The sequence below is a fragment of the Panthera pardus genome, unplaced genomic scaffold (assembly GCF_024362965.1).
Source record: "Panthera pardus isolate Hobbes unplaced genomic scaffold, ASM2436296v1 HiC_scaffold_15, whole genome shotgun sequence".
NCBI classification, from domain to species: domain Eukaryota; kingdom Metazoa; phylum Chordata; class Mammalia; order Carnivora; family Felidae; genus Panthera; species Panthera pardus.
In genome coordinates, this window is record NW_026526710.1 from 16,553,445 (window position 1) to 16,570,304 (window position 16,860).

The window sequence follows — 16,860 nt, forward strand, 5'->3', positions numbered from 1 at the left end:
CATTGCACACTGACTGGTGGTGCAATGCCAGGCTAACCCCTGGTGGATCATCTTATCTAATCCTCCTGACCATCTTGAAGTCTGGAACCATTTGGCACATAAAGACTTCTATCAGCCAGTGAACACAGACAGGGCCCAGCCTGTGTTCAAGGCCAGGGGAGGGAGGATGGCGTCCCTCAGGGCAGAAGGTCCTGGGGATCACCTAGAGCGTTGAGCCAGGTTTATAGAAGGTCCCTCCATATTGCGGGGGGTGGGGGGGTGGGGGGTGGGGAAGGATCTAGGTGTGTTCCCCAGAACTTGCCCACATGTCCTTTATGCCCGCCCCCCTTCCCCTACCACGCAGGAACCTGTGGAAGCCTTGGGATGAGGACGCCTGGAGGTGGTGACACCTACAGCCCTCCCCTGGAGTCTGCGCTCTGGGAACCCTCTGGAGCCGGTCACCTCCCAGCCCCAGGTAGGGTGAGTCCTGGCCACCGCCGCCAAACAACCCGAGGGGAGGGGAGAACTGGGCGGGGCGGGGCAGGGCTGGTCCTCTCCCGTCGGGGCGGGACCAACATCTGACTGGCGGGGCAAAACCAGGCGGCGGCGAGGCCAGGCTGCGGGCCGAAGACTCCAGACACACCAGCGCCCCGCGACCCCCTGCACCCACGGGCACCATGAGCGGCCGAGTCGGGGACCTGAGCCCCCAGCAGCAGGAGGCGCTGGCCAGGGTGAGGGGCTTCGCGGGCGGGAAGGCTTCGGGAGGGGGCGAGCTGCCTGACGCTGCCCACCAGGTCTGGAACCCCCGTTGTTCCAGAAAAGGGACTCAAGAGAGCGCCCGCCCCCTTCGGGACGCAGTTGCTGATGCGGCCTTATGCGGACAGCACACTTGAGCCCTTCCCTGGGCTACCCGCGCGGGGGTATCCGGCTTTGCACTCCTGCCCTCTACGGACCCCCGGGCTTTGGCCCTTGTCCCCTGGTTGTGGGGGTAGGGTGGTGCTGCCATTCCTCTGGGCAGTCTCGGGCAGACAGACTAGCAGATCTCCTGCCGGAATTGCAACATTTGTTAGGTTTCTTTTTGTGCCTTTCTGGCTCCCCGGGGGTCCAAGGCTTCTTCCTATTGTCAATGTTTTCATTAAACAGGAATAGGCCAGCTTTGGTGACAGTCCTGCAGGCTGCCTCTGAGAGTGTCACCCCACGGGGAAAGAGGAGCATATTCAGGTCTTAGGTGCCACAGCATTAATTTGGTTTGCAGATGGCAAGACCTAGAAACTGTGACTTCGGGTTAGGGGAGTGAGGGTTACAGGCCTGGCTTACACTTTGGACAGCTTCAGACTTGTGGAGAATAGTTTCTTTTGTGACTCCCACCCTGGGAAGGGTCCTCCAGGGAAGAATGAGGATCCCTGATGAAGGAGGGGAATCCTGGGTGAATTCCTAGCAAAGTAAAGAAGGGTCCCAGGTGAAGAGTGGGGTCCCTGAGTGAATTGCCAGGTCAAGGAGGAGGTGCCAGGAGCTGAGGGTCCTGAGCTGAAGGAGGTGTCCCCAGGTGAAGGAGGAGGGGGAGTCCCCTGGTTAGCCCTCTCCCTCCCCACTGGCAATGACCTCAAGGAAGCCCCAGCCACTAGGTTCATGGGAAGGGCTGGGCACCTGGACTTGGGGGTGAATTATGATGGTGATGCTTGTGGGTCAAAGAGCTTTAAGTAATGTAAAACGAGTTTATTCTTATTTTATCCATCACTTAAAAGAAATGAATGGTAGTTGTTTTAAAATTTAGGGAAAAGGGAAAAGTAGGATAAAGAAGAAGTCACCCATGGTCCCAGAGGTCTAGACAACCATGCCTAGGAGCGTTTCCTTCCAGCTTTTTCTGAAGCCTGGTTTTTACCACCTTTGGTCGCAACTGCCAGAGGCTACTTTCTCCCTATGGCATCTTTGTTAAGATAGTGTTTTCTTTAAGTTACTCGAGACCCTCTCCAGCACCTGCTTAGTGGCTTTCTCTCTTACTTGATGTGCTTTCCAAAGATGGAGTGGCATTGGGATTGGAAACTGTGGAGTCCTCCTAGCCTTGCAGCTCCCCCACTCTGTCCCTGGGGAAGACCCTCCACCGCCAGCCTCAGTGTCCTCATCCACAAAGCAGGGATGTGACATTTGCTCCTCTTGCCCTAGGGCACATCCTGAGGTTCAAAGGAGGGACTCTGGTAATCTGGAAGGGCGGAGGGGTGCAGAGTTACTGTTTCTCCATTATTGTTACTGCCTTCGCTCCCACTAAAAAACCTCCTCGAAGCCCAGAGGTTGCAGTTGATCAATGTGCAAGAACCTCCATTCCAGGAGCCTGGGGGTGGACTGGGGGTTATGATAGCACGTGCTGTCATTCATGTGACTGGTTAACACTGGAGATGTTTAATCCTATTATTCGCTTTTAATTATGTGAGCAATACATGAATACATTCTTATTTGAAACATCATCCATGAAGCTAAAGGAGGTTTGGTGGATGGCTGTCCAGCTAGCTTCCTGTGGCGTTGCTAGCATTGGCTTCTAATCCCAAATTCCCATGCACGGGTCCCCCTGCAAACCCGCTCCTCCAGGACTTGCCTTCAGCTCCCTTAGTCCCCATGGAAGTGAGGTCTCTTCTCCGTCCCAGACCTGAGCCTCAGTCCCGTGCCCAAACTTTCAGTGGCTTCCCCAAACTTTGTCGGTAGGAAGAAGCTCTGGCAGCAGGTCAGCCCCCCTCTTTCTCCAGCCTCCATGGCGCCTGATGAGGCATCCCTGGCTTCTATTTCAGTTCCTCCCTGCTGACCTTTGCCTGGGGTTGTTTCCACAAAGACTCCACTGTCCAGAGCTCCGGGCAGCCCAAGTTTGCTGAGTGCCCACATTTTTTTGGCACCTGTTGCAAGCCAGGACTGACACTAAGTGCTTTACCTGTGCACACTCCTTTGATTAGCACAAGTTTATCTTTATCTCCACTTCACAGATGAGGAAATTGAGGCTCGGAGTGGTTAAGTAACTTGCTTCCAAATTTAGACCCTCGAGATAAGGTATATCGAGGGCAAGGTTCCTACGATGTTCTGGTTTGCTCACATCAGCTTTTCCAGGGATCTTTCTGAAAATAAGGATGGCAGGGCTCTACCTCAGACCTCTAGAATGAGGATCTTGGGGAGGTGTAGAACCTTCAAAGTTTGAGAAGGACCCAACTCTTCCTGCCATGGTGGGCTGAGGGGTGCCCCATTCTCAGGTGGCAAAAAGGTCCAGGCAGCTGCTGTTAGCTGTGCAGGGTCCCCCACCCTGCATGGTCCCTGGACAGGACTGACTGGCAGACTGAGTTTGGGAAGGGTCAGGGATGGGGTGGGGAGCACAGGGGTCATGGGAGCCCCTTTGACCATTGTATCTTCCCCTCAGTTCCAGGACAACCTCCAGGACCTGCTGCCCACCCTGCCCAATGCTGACGAATACTTCCTCCTGCGCTGGCTCCGAGGTGAGGCTGGCAGCGTCAGGGGGCAGAGAGGGAGAGAGGGCAGAAGGGTTTCAGGAAAGTGGGTGGGGCTTTGGGAGACAGTGGAGAACGTAGGCCCTGGAATCAGCCTGCTTTGGACTGGAGTCTGAGCTCCCCTCCAAATCAGCATGGCATAAAAAACCCATTGAGCCTCAGTTTCTTCATCTGTAAAGTGGGGATGGGGCTACCTTCCCAAGGGTTGTTGTCAGTGTCAAATGCCAGGCACTGGGTGGGCATATGGTCCAGGTGAGGTTAGAGTTCACACCTGGGAAGTTCTCAGGATGACTGGCCTGGCCAGGCCTTTGAGTCTGATAACCCTGAATATACTCTGCACTGCTTGCCTTTGGGTCTGTCTCCAGTTCCTTGAAGACAGGGCTGTGTCATCCCCCTGGGGAACCTGGAAACTGAGCAGGTGCCCGGCAAACACTTCAGGAAGTCGATGCAGTTAAAGGTAGAGAAGCAGTTTCTTCTAGGAATTGCCACAGTTGTGGTGTAAAATTAGAATAACAGGTGTAAAATTAGAATAACAGAAACCTTAGGGAAAAATTTGTTTCAACTCAACACACCCCATGGGATGGATTTTGAACTTGAAATGGGAGAGAAGTCAGAAGCCGGGCTGGAAAGTGCACACACAGTGTGGTGATAATAACCAGCCTTGGACTCAGGCACACATGCTATTGAATCCCAGCTTTGCCCCTTGCTAGCAGTGTGCCTATGGCAATTACCCACTGTGTCTCAGTCTTACTTTTCTCTTCTGGGTAATGGGTGTAAAACTTCTTCCCACCTTCAAGACGCTGTGAGTCAGATATGAGGTCAGGGGCGTGCACAGCGCCTGCACAGAGGAAACCCTCCCTCCCTCCTGTTCTGTTCTGTTTGGTTACTTTTTAAAATTACCATTTTCTACAAACTTTTTTTTTTTAGGTTGGTTTGGATTTACAGAAGTGTTGTGAAGATAGTACAGGAAGCCCCCATATACGCTGCACCCAGTTTCCCCTGTCAACATTTTTCATTCCTATGGTTCATTTGTTACAATTAATGAGCCAATATTTTTTTAATGTTTTTATTTCATTTTTGAGAAAGAGACAGAGTGTGAGCAGGGGAGGGGCAGAGAGAGAGGGAGACACAGAATCTGAAGCAGGCTCCAGGCTCTGAGCTGTCAGCCCAGAGCCTGATGCGGGGCTTGAACCCATGGGCTGTGAGATCTTGACCTGAGCTGACATCGGACACTTAACTGACTGAGCCACCCAGGTGCCCCTTAATGAACCAATATTGATACGTGACTATTAACTAAAATCTCTACTTTATTTAGATTTCCTGAGTTTTTCTGTTCCAGGATCCCACCTAGGATGCCACATTAAACTTGTTAGGTGCTCTCGGCTGTGGCAATTTCTATTCTGTTTTTGACAAGTTATGTCCATGTCATTCTCTTGGGCTAAAGAAGGAGTGAGGACAGTAGATTCCTTTTTTTTAAGTAAAAAAAAAAAACAACTCATTGAGAATCTCTGGGATGGTAGTTATCGCCTCCCGACCTACAGGGAGGAACCAACATTGTAGGAAATCGCTCAGAAATCACACAATCCCAACATCTCTGGCTAACACAGGAAGAAGAAAAATCATTTCTCTGAAAATTGGTCAGGCTTTGTTCATCCAAGAAGGGTTGGGAGGACAGATGCAAAAGGGACCATCACATGATACTGGGGGCGAGATGGGGGTATGTTGGACCCCAAGCTAGCTTCAAAAACCAGGGGAGAAATAGACCCACTTCTTCTCTGGGGGTGGAGTTCCTGGTCACCAAGGGAGTTTCTTACCTTGATGAGGCTGTTGCTGCCCCAGGGAAAACTTTCATTCTGTAGGTTCAAGACAAGGTTGTCAGCAGTGAGATAGATTATGGTTCTGTGATGTGGCAATTGTCTTGGAGATGTTCTGGGCTGCCTGGATCTTGTGAAGTTTGATATAGCAGGGTTCTTGCTCAGGGCTTCTCCAAAGTGAGCAGGGTGGGGTTAAGGGTTCACACAAGGCCCGGTCTCAACGCCTGACCCCATCCTTACTCCTCTAGCCCTTCTCTGGGCTGTCAGATCCAAGGTGGTGCTCAGATGGCTCGTGCCTAGTCCCACCTTGGCCCCCAGACAGTAGATTTCTTGAAGCCCCTTGATACAGCATCAGACCTCTCTCCTCCTTTGGAGTCTTTCTGGGGTTAAAAACCAACTTTTCAGGTACCCGGTGTGTCCTTGAGAAAGGAGTGAAGTCACAGACCCTGTAGGCTGCTGGGTCACGGGAAAGGAAAAGGACCTAAGGAAAAGGACACCTAAGGACACCAGGTGTCCTGATGCCTCCCATTGTCTGTTGTGGCAGACCTGCTGATGTGGCCCTGTCCCCTTCAACTTCACCTCTGTAGCCACTTCCTGCCTCACTAGCTCAAGACCCAGGCAACAGGGAGAGTGATCACTGGGGCTGAACTTGGAACCTTCCCCCTCAGTCCAGACACAGAGAACCCTCTCTCTGAAGTCGCTTCCCTTTGTTTTCTTTATCTCCATTCCATGACTGTGTCCATCTCTCCCACTCAGATGCCAGCCCCATGAGGGCAGGGACTGTGCCTGCCACATACCTCCAGCCTGACACATAGTAGGTGCTACTAAAAAAGTTGTGAGGGTCCATCAACAGCACCCAAACCACTTTCTATAGAACAAGAAAACACCCTGGTTCTCAGTAAAAAAAATCTATAGACACCACAGAGATTTTTTAAAAAGCTAATAAATATTAAAGGGGCACCTGGGTGGCTCACTTGGTTAAATGTCCGACTTCGGCTCAGGTCAGGATCTCGCAGTTCGTGAGTTTGAGCCCTGCATTGGACTCTGTGCTGACAACTCAGAGCCTGGAGCCTGCTTTGGATTCTGTGTCTCCCTCTCTCTCTGCCCCTCCCCCACTCATGCGCGCGCTCTCTCTCTCTCTCTCTCTCTCTGAAAAATAAATAAACGTTAAAAAAAAGTTTAAAAATAAAAAAGTAAAAAAAAGTAAAAAGCCAATAAATATTAAAGACACGTAAGTGGTACTAAAAAGCTTCCCTCCTTCCAAAACTCAGACCCCAATGGCTTTACAGGTGAATTTTTCCAAAGTTTTAAGACTAGCTAATACCTACTTTTATAAATTGCTTGAGTTGCTTTAAAATATATAAAAAATTGAAAGTTGGGACACATGGGTGGCTCAGTCAGTTAAGCCTCCAACTCTTAATTTTGGCTCAGGTCATGATCTCACAGTTGTGAGATCAAGCCCTGCATGGGGCTCTATGCTGGGTGGTGGAGTCTGCTTAAGATTCTCTCCTTTCTCTCTCTCTCTCTCTCCCTCTCTTTCTCTCTCTCTCTCTCTCTCTCTCTCCTTCTGTTCTTCCCCTGCTCGCATGCACTATCTCTCTCTCTCTCTCAAAAAAAAAAAAAAAAAAAAGTGAAAGTTACTTTATGAGGCTTGAGTAAGTTTGATTCCAAAATGAGATCAGGACAATAAAAGACAATTCTAGGCTTGTTTCACTTATTAATGTAGATATAAGGAAATCTAAGTAAAACATTACATAATAGAATCCAACAGGGTATTAAAATTACACAGCATGGTGAAGGGGAGTTTATCTTAGGTATGCAGGAAGAATTCAACTTTAGAGAATCTATCAGTGTCATTGCACACATTAATAGAATTAAAAATGAGAATGATGTGGCTATCTTAATGCAGGAAAAACATTTGAAAAGGTTCAAATCTTATTTATAATATAAAAACAAAATAAAAGTCTTACCAAACTAGAAATAGAAGGGAATTTCCTTGGCTTGGCTTGGTAATGCTCATGTAGCAAAAATCTTACAATACATGTTATGCTTAAGTAGAAGGTTTAGATTCATTTTCTTTAAAATCAGGAACAAGGAGGCACACCTGGGTGGCTCAGTCGGTTTAGCATCCAGATTCAGCTCAGGTCATGATCTCATGGTTTGTGGGTTTAAGCCTCACATTGGGTTCACTACTATCAGCACGAGTCCACTTCGGATCCTCTGTCCATTCTCTCTTTGCCCCTCCCATTCTCATGCTTTCTCTCTCAAAAATAAATAAAACATTTAAAAATAGATAGATAGATAAATAAAATCAGGAACAAGGAAAGGATGTCAAACAACATTACAGTTTAAATAGAACTAGACCCTTGCCAATGTTATAAGGGAAGAAAAAAAGTAATCAGTGGTATAAAGACTAGAAGGGAGGAGTTAAATTTCTTTTCTAAATTTAGAAATTTTGTTTTTAAAATAAAGCATCATATTTTCAATTAAAACGAATTTATTTCTTCAAAAGAAGTAGTCACAACAATAGTTTCTATTTACTAAGAAGTTACTGGGAGCCAGGTGATGTGCCAAGCACTTTACATGTTTTATCTCATGTCATCCTTTGAATACCTGAAAAAGATACTATTCCTACTTAGCAGATTAAAAAACTAAGAGTCAGAGAAAGTAAGTGAGTTGCTCAATGTTGCACAGCAAATAAAAGGACAAAACTAGAATTCAGACCCAAGTCTGTCTGACTCCAAAGTCCATGCTCCTCACTAGCCTTAACACTGAGGAGGTCTGTGCTCCCATGGGGACGTCAAATATTACAGGTTAGATCAGCCTCTGGAATGAACAGTTTAAAAAGTCCTGGATACTGAAATCAAGGGCCTCCAACGTCTTCTACAGGATTAAAGATCCTTGCTTTTACTTATTTATTTAATGTTTTATTTATTTTTGAGAGAGACAGAGACAGAATGTGAATGGGTTATGGGCAGAGAGAGAGGGAGACACAGAAGCAGAAGCAGGCTCCAGGCTCCGAGCTGTCAGCACAGAGCCCGACGTGGGGCTCGAACTCACGAGCTGTGAAATCATGACCTGAGCTGAAGTCGGACGCTCAACGGACTGAGCCACCCAGGCGCCCCAAAGATCCTTGCTTTTAAAAATAATGTCTAGGGGGCTCCTGGGTGGCTCAGTCAGTTGAGCGTCCAACTTCGGCTTAAGTCATGATCTCACAGCTTGTGAGTTCAAGCCCCACGTCGGGCTCTGTGCTGACAGCTCGGAGCCTGGAGCCTGCTTCGGATTCTGTGTCTCCCTCTCTCTCTGCCCCTAACCCATTCGCATTCTGTTTCTATCTCTCTCAAAAATAAATAAATATTAAAAAAATTAAAAATAATGTGTAGACCCCAGTGTATTCTCGGGATGTCATGAAAGGCTCAGGCACCCCTGCTATTTCCTCATGAGTTTTCAGGAAACTGTCAGTTCTAGTCCGGCCTCAAGCCTCCTCTTACCTTGGCTCTTCTTGCAGCTCGGAACTTTGACCTGCAGAAATCTGAGGACATGCTCCGGAAGGTGAGGCCCCATACTCATGAGTGTCCTGCCTCCCACACACTGTACCCCAGGGATCATCGACAAAGGGTGGGGACTCTTGTCCTGTCCTGTTCTCATGTGTTTCCTCCCTTCCTCCTTGGATCCCTTTATGCATCAGACCTGGGTCTCCCACAGCCCTCCTCCTGGCATTGCCATTCCCGGTTCTGTGAGTAGAGCCTGGGGATGCTCTTGCAGGGTCTTGGGGCTGTAGGCAGAGGGACTTGGCCTGATGCCCTCAGGTGCCCTCAAGACCTTTGTAGCAAGCAGTCCTCAGGTCCTGCAATTTCTCTGCAGCACATAGAATTCCGGAAGCAACAGGACCTGGACAACATCCTCACGTGGCAGCCCCCAGAGGTGAGCCCCATGGAGCACCCCCAAGACAGGCAGATGTCCCTCAGACCTCCTCACATCCAGCCATCTGATGGAGCAGGGACATGGCCTAGTAGACTGGTTTGAGTTAAGATCTCACCCCCATGCCCAGGTGATCCAGCTGTACGACTCTGGTGGTCTGAGCGGCTATGACCCTGAAGGCTGCCCCGTGTGGTTCGACCTCATTGGGACCCTTGACCCCAAGGGTCTTCTCCTGTCAGCCTCCAGGGAAGAGCTGATCCGGAAGCGCATCAAGATCTGTGAGCTGCTTTTGCGGGAGTGTGAGCTGCAGAGTCAAAAGGTAAGTGACTGGGTCTAGGATGGGAAGCATATGGTGGACCCGATCTGTCGAAAGGGTGGCACCAGGACCAGGTAGGAAGGACACCCTGCCTCTGCTTTTCCCCAGGCCTCAGCACTCTGGGTCTTGGTGGAACGTGGCTTCTCCCGAAGTTACCCATCCATGAGCATCTAACATGTGCATGGCACTCTTCTGCTGGCAGGTGCCAAGGAACACCAAAGCCCTTTCCCCTCTGACCTTGGGTGAGAGGTTGACCTTGGGTGCAGTGAATGCTCTAGTTCTGTTCCCTGGGAGCTCTAGGAACAGTGGATGGTCAGCTTTGCCTATGGAAAAAATGTTCCCAGTTGTAAACTGCATAACTATAACACCTGACAGGGGAGCCATTGCTTTGGGTATCCCCAAGAACAGTGACCCTTGAAATTTGGTGCATCCTTTGTGGATCCCTAGAAGCTAATATGGAATTACTACAGAAAAAAATATTGAGTTCTGTGGGGCATTGGGATTCCAAGCCAAGAAGGACCCACACCCACCTGTGCAGATCTTCTCTTTGCCCTGGCTCTGTGTTTCCTGGTTCATACCCTTCAGAATGAATCCAATGCCAAGCATGATCTGTTGGCCTTGAGTCTAAGTGTCTACATGAGCCTAAGAAGAACACTGGCAGGGAGCTCTCATGTCACTGTGGGATGAGTTGCCTAATGACGAGGACCGAGCGTGCATCCCCAGTGTCTGTCATGGTGTCAGACACAAAGTAGGCCCTCTGCACAAAGATGTGTGGCAAGCCTAAAAAAATTGCAAAGCACCCTATTCAGTGCCTAGTTTGAACAGATGTGTGTCTTTCGAACAACGTGGCTGACCTTATGGGGTCACAACAGTATCTTCTACTTCATGGACGTTTCCAGTTGGAGCTGATAATTGTGGTGATGATAATACTAGTAATAACATCTGCTGATATTTACCAGGGACCAGCGTGTGTCAGGCACGGGGCTCTTTGTGAGTTATCTCACTGAATCTTCACAGAAATTCCGTCAGAACCTGGAACTATCCCCCCTTCACAGAGGAAAAAAATAAGGCTCAAAGCGCTTAAAAACCCACCCAAGGCCACACAGCCTGCCAGCAGTGTAGCTCTGGTTTGACACACCATGGGACTGCAGACACTGTGCTATTGTACGTGAAGATGCCCAATGAGCGATGAGTGATATCTTTAATTCTACAGTTAACTAATTCCAGGCAATTGTGTTGAGCAAACAGTGGGATAAAGGAGACTGTGCCAGTGCTCAGATGCAGTATCTTCTTAGATCCTGGGTGGGCTCTGTTTAGAAAACTCTGTGGGCAATTGGGGTTGAGGGTAGCTGGAGGGTGGGAGCAGTGAGTTCCAGGTCTCCCTGACCAGGACCTCCTGGCTGGAGTTATTGTCTGACCTATGTATCTGTGCTGTCCCACGTAGCTGGGCAGGAAGATCGAGATGGTATTGATGGTGTTTGACTTGGAGGGGTTCGGCCTGAAACACCTGTGGAAGCCAGCTGTAGAGATCTACCAGCAGGTAGGTAGGCAGCTGGCTCGAGGCTAATAGGGAGCCACTCTCCACACCAGCTTCCCATCCATGGAGGAGGAATTGCCCCCCCAGAGGCCCCCAGAGCAGCCAGAGAAGCTGGCCTGGGGTTTCCCTCTCCAAGGAGAAAGAGGAGCACGAACATCACAGAGAATGAAGTACATCTCATGGGGGAAGTGGATGGCTGGGGGCGTGGGGGTTGGCATGGGCTCTGGTCTCAGCAGGATTAGAAGCCACCAAGTCCAGGCATAGAGTGTGTTGGAGTGTGACCTTGACGAGACTTTTCTTGCCACAGTTTTTTGCCATCCTGGAAGCAAATTATCCTGAGACGCTGAAGAATTTAATTGTCATTCGAGGTGAGCGCATAATGGGAATGACTCTTTGGGGAAGGGGGAAGGGGAATAGGGGGGAACAGTGGACAAATCACCCAGTACAGGGCTTCTCAAGCCATCCTTTGAGAAGGTCAGGTTTTTTGTTTTTTGTTTTTTCAGTCTGCCTTTCACAGACTGATACTTTTGGAGTATACAAACTCATGCTCTGGTGCGTGGCAGCAAATATCAAATAAGTTCTGTTTCTAAACATACACCCTTATTTTCTTTACCTCTCTCAGTGTGGATTGGTGGTAACAGACAGTTCGTGGATCACACTGGTTGATAGACGTGCGCTGAGTGGGCATGTTCCCTGTCTGTGATGGTTGTAGAGTGAGGGGGCCACCATGTGTGTCCTGGGGTCAGATGATCTGCTTTCCAATCTAGCTAGCTCTGTGATTTTGATCAAGTCTACTTAACCTTACTGAGCCTCAGTTTTCCCAACCCGTAAAATAGGGGTGCAGTGGCACCTCCCTGTAGGGCAGCTGTGAGTTTAAATGAGACACTTTATGGAGGAGTCACACAGAGTCTGGCCCATAGAAAGCACCCAGTAAGTATAAGTAATTCAAGTGGGACGTGAGGTCTAACACAGATGCCACATCAACTTGTACCCCAGAGAATTCCAAGACAACTTGGGAAAACTGTGAGTGTGGAAAAAAAAAGAGTCACCATTGGGAAATCCACATTATTGGCAGCCTCCAACTGGGTAGGGGAGGCACCCATTTATTGAGAGCCAGACACTATGCCAAGTGTTATGCATACATTGGTTAAATTTCTCCATTTTCTAGTTAATAGCACTAAGACTCAGAGAGGGTGAGTAACTAGCTGAAGGTCACACAGCAGGAAATAGCAGAATCTAGATCTATCCAACCCCTGTCCAGCTTATGCCCTTGGCCATGACTATACCTCCAAGTCCTCTAGCCCAGCTTCCCAAAGGAGCTTCATGTGTTTCAGCCCCCAAGCTCTTCCCTGTGGCCTTCAACTTGGTCAAGATGTTCATGAGTGAGGAAACACAAAGGAAGATAGTGATTCTGGGAGGTGAGTGACCTGGTGTCCTGGCTGTACCTGTCTCCGCATCTACCAGAGAAGCAGAGGTCAATGTGAAAGGCCCCATTTCTCCCTGGCTCATCCTCTTTACTCAGGTACTGACTTTGGCCTGACCCCTGCTGGCCTTTGCACACTCAGATGATATTTCAGCCCAAGACCCCAGCCTGAGTGGCCATATAAAGCATTTGGGTGTTCTCTGCAGTAGGTGCATAGGGGAGCAAGCCAAGGTCACATCAGGTTTCCTCCCTGGACTTGGCTCCTCTCCCTTCTGTCAAGCATCCCTGATTTCCCCACAGCTCCCCCCCACCACCTTACTCCCACAGGCAACTGGAAGCAGGAGCTGCCAAAGTTCATCAGCCCTGAGCAGCTGCCCGTGGAGTTTGGGGGGACCATGACTGATCCTGATGGCAACCCCAAGTGCCTGACCAAGGTACCGGGTGCCCAGAGGGTGAGAAGGGAGGGCTGATGGCTGGGGTCAGTGCTCACTCAGCAGCCCTCACCCACAGATCAACTATGGGGGTGAGGTGCCCAAGAGCTACTACCTGCGCAACCAGGTGAGGATGCAGTATGAGCACAAGATGACGGTGGCCCGAGGCTCCTTCGTGCAGCTGGAGAACGAAATCCTGTTCCCGGGCTGTGTGCTCAGGTAGGGATGGCGGCCACTCCACACCTGGGCCCGGCTGGGAGGGGCCCCGGAGCCCCAGCGGGTGGTCATTAATAGGGCCCTGTCCCCTGCAGGTGGCAGTTCGCATCACATGGGGCAGACATCGGCTTCGGGGTTTTCCTGAAGACCAAGACGGGTGAGCGGAAGCGGGCGGGGGAGATGGTGGAGGTGCTCCCCATCCGGCGCTACAAAGCCCACCTGGTACCTGAGGACGGGAGCCTCACCTGCCTCAAGCCTGGCGTCTGTAAGAGCTGTAGGATTCATTGGAGTCTGTTTTCCTCCTTCTGGCAGAGAAATGAGCTGATATCTCTTGCCAGGCTGTCCTGTTCGCCCTCTATTTCTGGCTCTCGGGGAGGGTGTGGGGGTGTGTGTGAGCTCCTAGGTCCCGTGGTTGCCAGGGGAATTGGCTTCAGGGTGTTGGATCTGGTGAGTGGCCCCTGGGTGTGGGTACAAAGGCAGAGATGCATTTTGGAAAGTGGGATGCACAGTCCAGAGCCATAAACTCAACTCCTGGGAAGCCCTTACACAGCACTCAACAGGCTAAGAGACAGGTTAGTAAACAGCTGTGGGCTTAGCTTCCGGGGTCCCAGCCTGCCCAGGAGTATAAGCAGACCCACTGTGGGAGTCCCAAAGAGATGATTCTTCCATGTGCTTATCCTTCATTCTCAGGCCACCCAGGCCAGATGAACATTCCCCAGGAACCGTGCTGACCTCCTGCCTCTATCAGCAATAGAGCTAGGAGAAGGGGAACCCAAGGTTGAGGAGCACAGGTTTTACTAATGTTTTGGCTTAATACATACCTAGTTCACCTTTGTGGAAAGGGAGAATTAGAAGGGTGGAGCCCGAGAAATCTGGATGACTTACCACCTCCCAGAGTTCACTTTGCATCTTGGCGTTGAAGGGAATGTCTTCTTTGAATGGGAGACGGAAAAGTGGCTTATGGAGCTCAGCCCCCTCCTCTGGTGAGAGCAGGGCTCCTCTCTGTGTTGGAGCATCAGGATAAGGGAATCCTAGTCCCTCCCATCCCTAGCTCGGCACTCATTAGATAGTTCCATCAACCTCTGTAGGCCTCAGCTTCCCCATCCTTAAAATGGGGATGATAGTACCTTCTGTGGGGCTGCTTTGAGGATTCAGACAGCTGTGAGCGCAGATGTGATGCCTGGTGCATAGAAGGGGTTGGTGCGTGCCGGCTGGTTATTATTATTCCTTTAGTTAGCACAAGGAGATGGTCCTGAGCAGTGGGCTGGGGGCTGGGGGCTGGGTCGTGGCTGACCCTCCACCACCCACAGCGCATTCTCAAGGGCACCAGGCGTGCAGATGAGTTGGGTTTACTTCGCCTGACGACTTCTCCGTCCTTGCAGACGTACTGCGCTTCGACAACACCTACAGCCTGATACACACCAAGAAGGTCAGCTACACTGTGGAGGTGCTGCTCCCAGACAAGGCCTCTGAAGAGAAGATTCAGGGTCTTGAGGCGAGGAGACCGTCCCCAGTGCAATGAAGACCCCTGATACCTCTCAGTCCCTGTGCTCTTCAACCCCTTAGTACCCCCTCCCTGTCCCTTTCCCTCCTGAGCAGCATGGTGTTTGGAGGAGCCACCCCCCTCCCCGCATCACCATCTCAGCTCTTCGTGGGCTCACCTGGCATGGTGGCAGAGCAGGAAGGGGACATCCAGCTCATAGGCCACCTTGAGGATTCAGACAGGCACCTGATCCTCTGTTTGCAGAGACTGAGAATGGGGACACTGAGGATGAACCAGGAGCCACTGAGGGAGGGTCCTGCCCACAGAAGCTGCCCTTATGTCACTCCTGATGAGGTCCACCAGTCTCAGGACTCACCCACACCTAGCGACCCGGCTTGGGGGCGTGTGCATGAGTCCCAGGCCAGGCAGGGAGCACAGCATCAAGTCTGAAGAGCAGGGAAGCCCCCATCTCTGCATGTGGGGGCTCGACACGGATAGACAAGGCCAGCTGGAGGCAGCTGGGTGGAGGGATGGGGCCAGCCGGGTGGTGGAGCTGAGGGTCTTGGTTCTGGCAGGGCACCAAAGCCTCTTCAGAGTCTCCTTACTGCCTTTGGAGGGAAGATCAGAAACGGAGCATGAGGCCCAGCGGGGATAACCATCAGGAAAAGCCACGCTCAGCCACACAGAGCTAAATGGGTGAAGACTGAGTCTCTCGGAATTCTCAGTGACCCCCGCCTCCTCCTCACCTGCTGTGATCCAGCTGACATTCAGCTTGGGTTTTTCTGGCTCTGAATAAGGACCAGGATCGTAGCAGAGCTGGAGTGAGGTGGAACATGCTGGAATAAGGTGGAACGCACCTGGGTGGGGCTGCCATCCCAGGGTGCTCATCCTAGACTCTGATTTACTTCTTGGAGAAACATCAAGCTTTTCCTCCATCTTTGTGTGTCACTAGAGGGACAGCTAATGTCTGCCAGCTCCCCACCAACCCACCCCAAATGCGACTCCGTAGCTGGCCAGTGATGGCTTCCATTTCCCAAAGGCTGGCTCTCCTGGTGCCCCACGCCCACAGTCAGGACCGCAGTCCGCTCTCCTGGACAAACCGCACGCAGCAGAGCAGACCTTGCCCGGGATAAGCCAGTGAAGCTGCTGAGTGGTGAGATGTCCCTGTCAAAGGGGATCCTTGCTGCAAAGGATTAACATCCTGGCCATCGAGACCCTTGCCAGAGACCGGAAGCTTCAGCAAACGGCAACATCCAGGTGCTTTGTGAATAAGAAGCCAGTTCTAGCCCCCTTCTTGCTCTCAGATTCTGTGATTTCATTTTCACTATTTAATAGATTTCCTGATTTCCCAGGGCCTGTTCTCCCAGGTAAGAAAATGATGAGGCTTGTGAAGGTGGGTCTTCAGGTGAGCTCTGTGAGGTCCTTGGGGCCCCAGGCCCGCCCTCTGTGGCAGCCGCATCACCCATGGTTCAGCACATAGTCTGAACAGGGGCTCTGCTGCTGTGAAAAGCAAACTAACTAAAGAAAATAAAATACGAAAAGCTGGTGCACTGAGGCATTCCTGGCCCAACAGTGTTTGAGGAGTTTGGCAAGAAAAAAACTTTTGTGCCAGCTCCAAGGAGATAGCTTGGGGCTATCAGGTGAAAATCACAAGACATCCTTATGTCCAAGCGCTGCTCCTGCATCCCCGATGCAAGAAGCTTTCCCAGCACCCCCACTGCACTGTGTGGCCACCCTCTGTACAGCCTCCCCAGATGCAGAGACACTTGGGTGTTCCAGAGCCATCTTCCCACTGGGCCGGCAGGGGTTGTAAGGTTTTCCCTGACAAGTTTCCCTGGGCCCACCTGTTGTCCTGACTGGGGGCTCACAATGCCTCCCTTCAACCTCACAACCCTGGCCTAAAAACAAGGTGTTCATGGATTTGAACCCTGATCCTTGCTTTTCCAACCACCCACGCTCATTTTCCACCATCAGCACAGCCTCTGGTTTCCTTGTAGGTAGCAGATTGGCTCACACCATGCCTAAGGGTTTAATTTGCACGGGACTGCCTGGGGAGTAGCAAATCACAGAGGGGTCGGGTGCAGGGAACCAGTGATGAATCTCGGAGCTGGCAGAGTGCACCTCATGTTAAGCAGTGAGTACAGTGGTCACCTTCGGAAGTGAGGACAGGACCTCCTATCTCGCAAGGTGGACAGGGGGCATGTCCTCCACAACTCCATCCCTTACTCAATACCATCACTTCTTTACAGGAAAAAAAA

At 50.8% G+C, this 16,860-nt stretch overlaps 1 protein-coding gene across 2 annotated transcripts; it reads left to right on the forward strand.

Annotated features, from left to right (window-relative positions):
• Positions 1-119: 119 nt before the first annotated feature.
• LOC109253592 (SEC14-like protein 4) lies at positions 120-16,156 on the forward strand. 2 transcript variants are annotated; one of them, XM_019426686.2, is made up of 14 exons: positions 120-219; positions 344-454; positions 580-710; positions 3,374-3,449; positions 8,784-8,827; positions 9,140-9,199; positions 9,327-9,515; positions 10,957-11,052; positions 11,357-11,417; positions 12,384-12,467; positions 12,800-12,906; positions 12,983-13,122; positions 13,215-13,384; positions 14,502-16,156. In XM_019426686.2, the coding sequence occupies exons 2-14, from the start codon at positions 364-366 to the stop codon at positions 14,639-14,641; spliced, it is 1,389 nt and encodes a 462-aa protein (XP_019282231.2). In that variant the 5' UTR covers positions 120-219; positions 344-363; the 3' UTR covers positions 14,642-16,156. The 2 variants fall into 2 exon arrangements, with proteins under 2 accessions (XP_019282231.2, XP_019282233.2); XM_019426688.2 differs by lacking the exon at positions 120-219 and having other exon boundaries at positions 352-459.
• The last annotated feature ends 704 nt before the right edge of the window (positions 16,157-16,860 follow it).

Coding starts and splice junctions, on each gene's coding strand:
- LOC109253592 (XM_019426686.2), top strand. CDS start 364: ATGAGGACGCCTGGAGGTGGTGACACCTACAGCCCTCCCCTGGAGTCT. Junction 8,828..9,139: donor CTGAGGACATGCTCCGGAAG/GTGAGGCCCCAT, acceptor ATTTCTCTGCAG/CACATAGAATTCCGGAAGCA. Junction 13,123..13,214: donor TTCCCGGGCTGTGTGCTCAG/GTAGGGATGGCG, acceptor TGTCCCCTGCAG/GTGGCAGTTCGCATCACATG.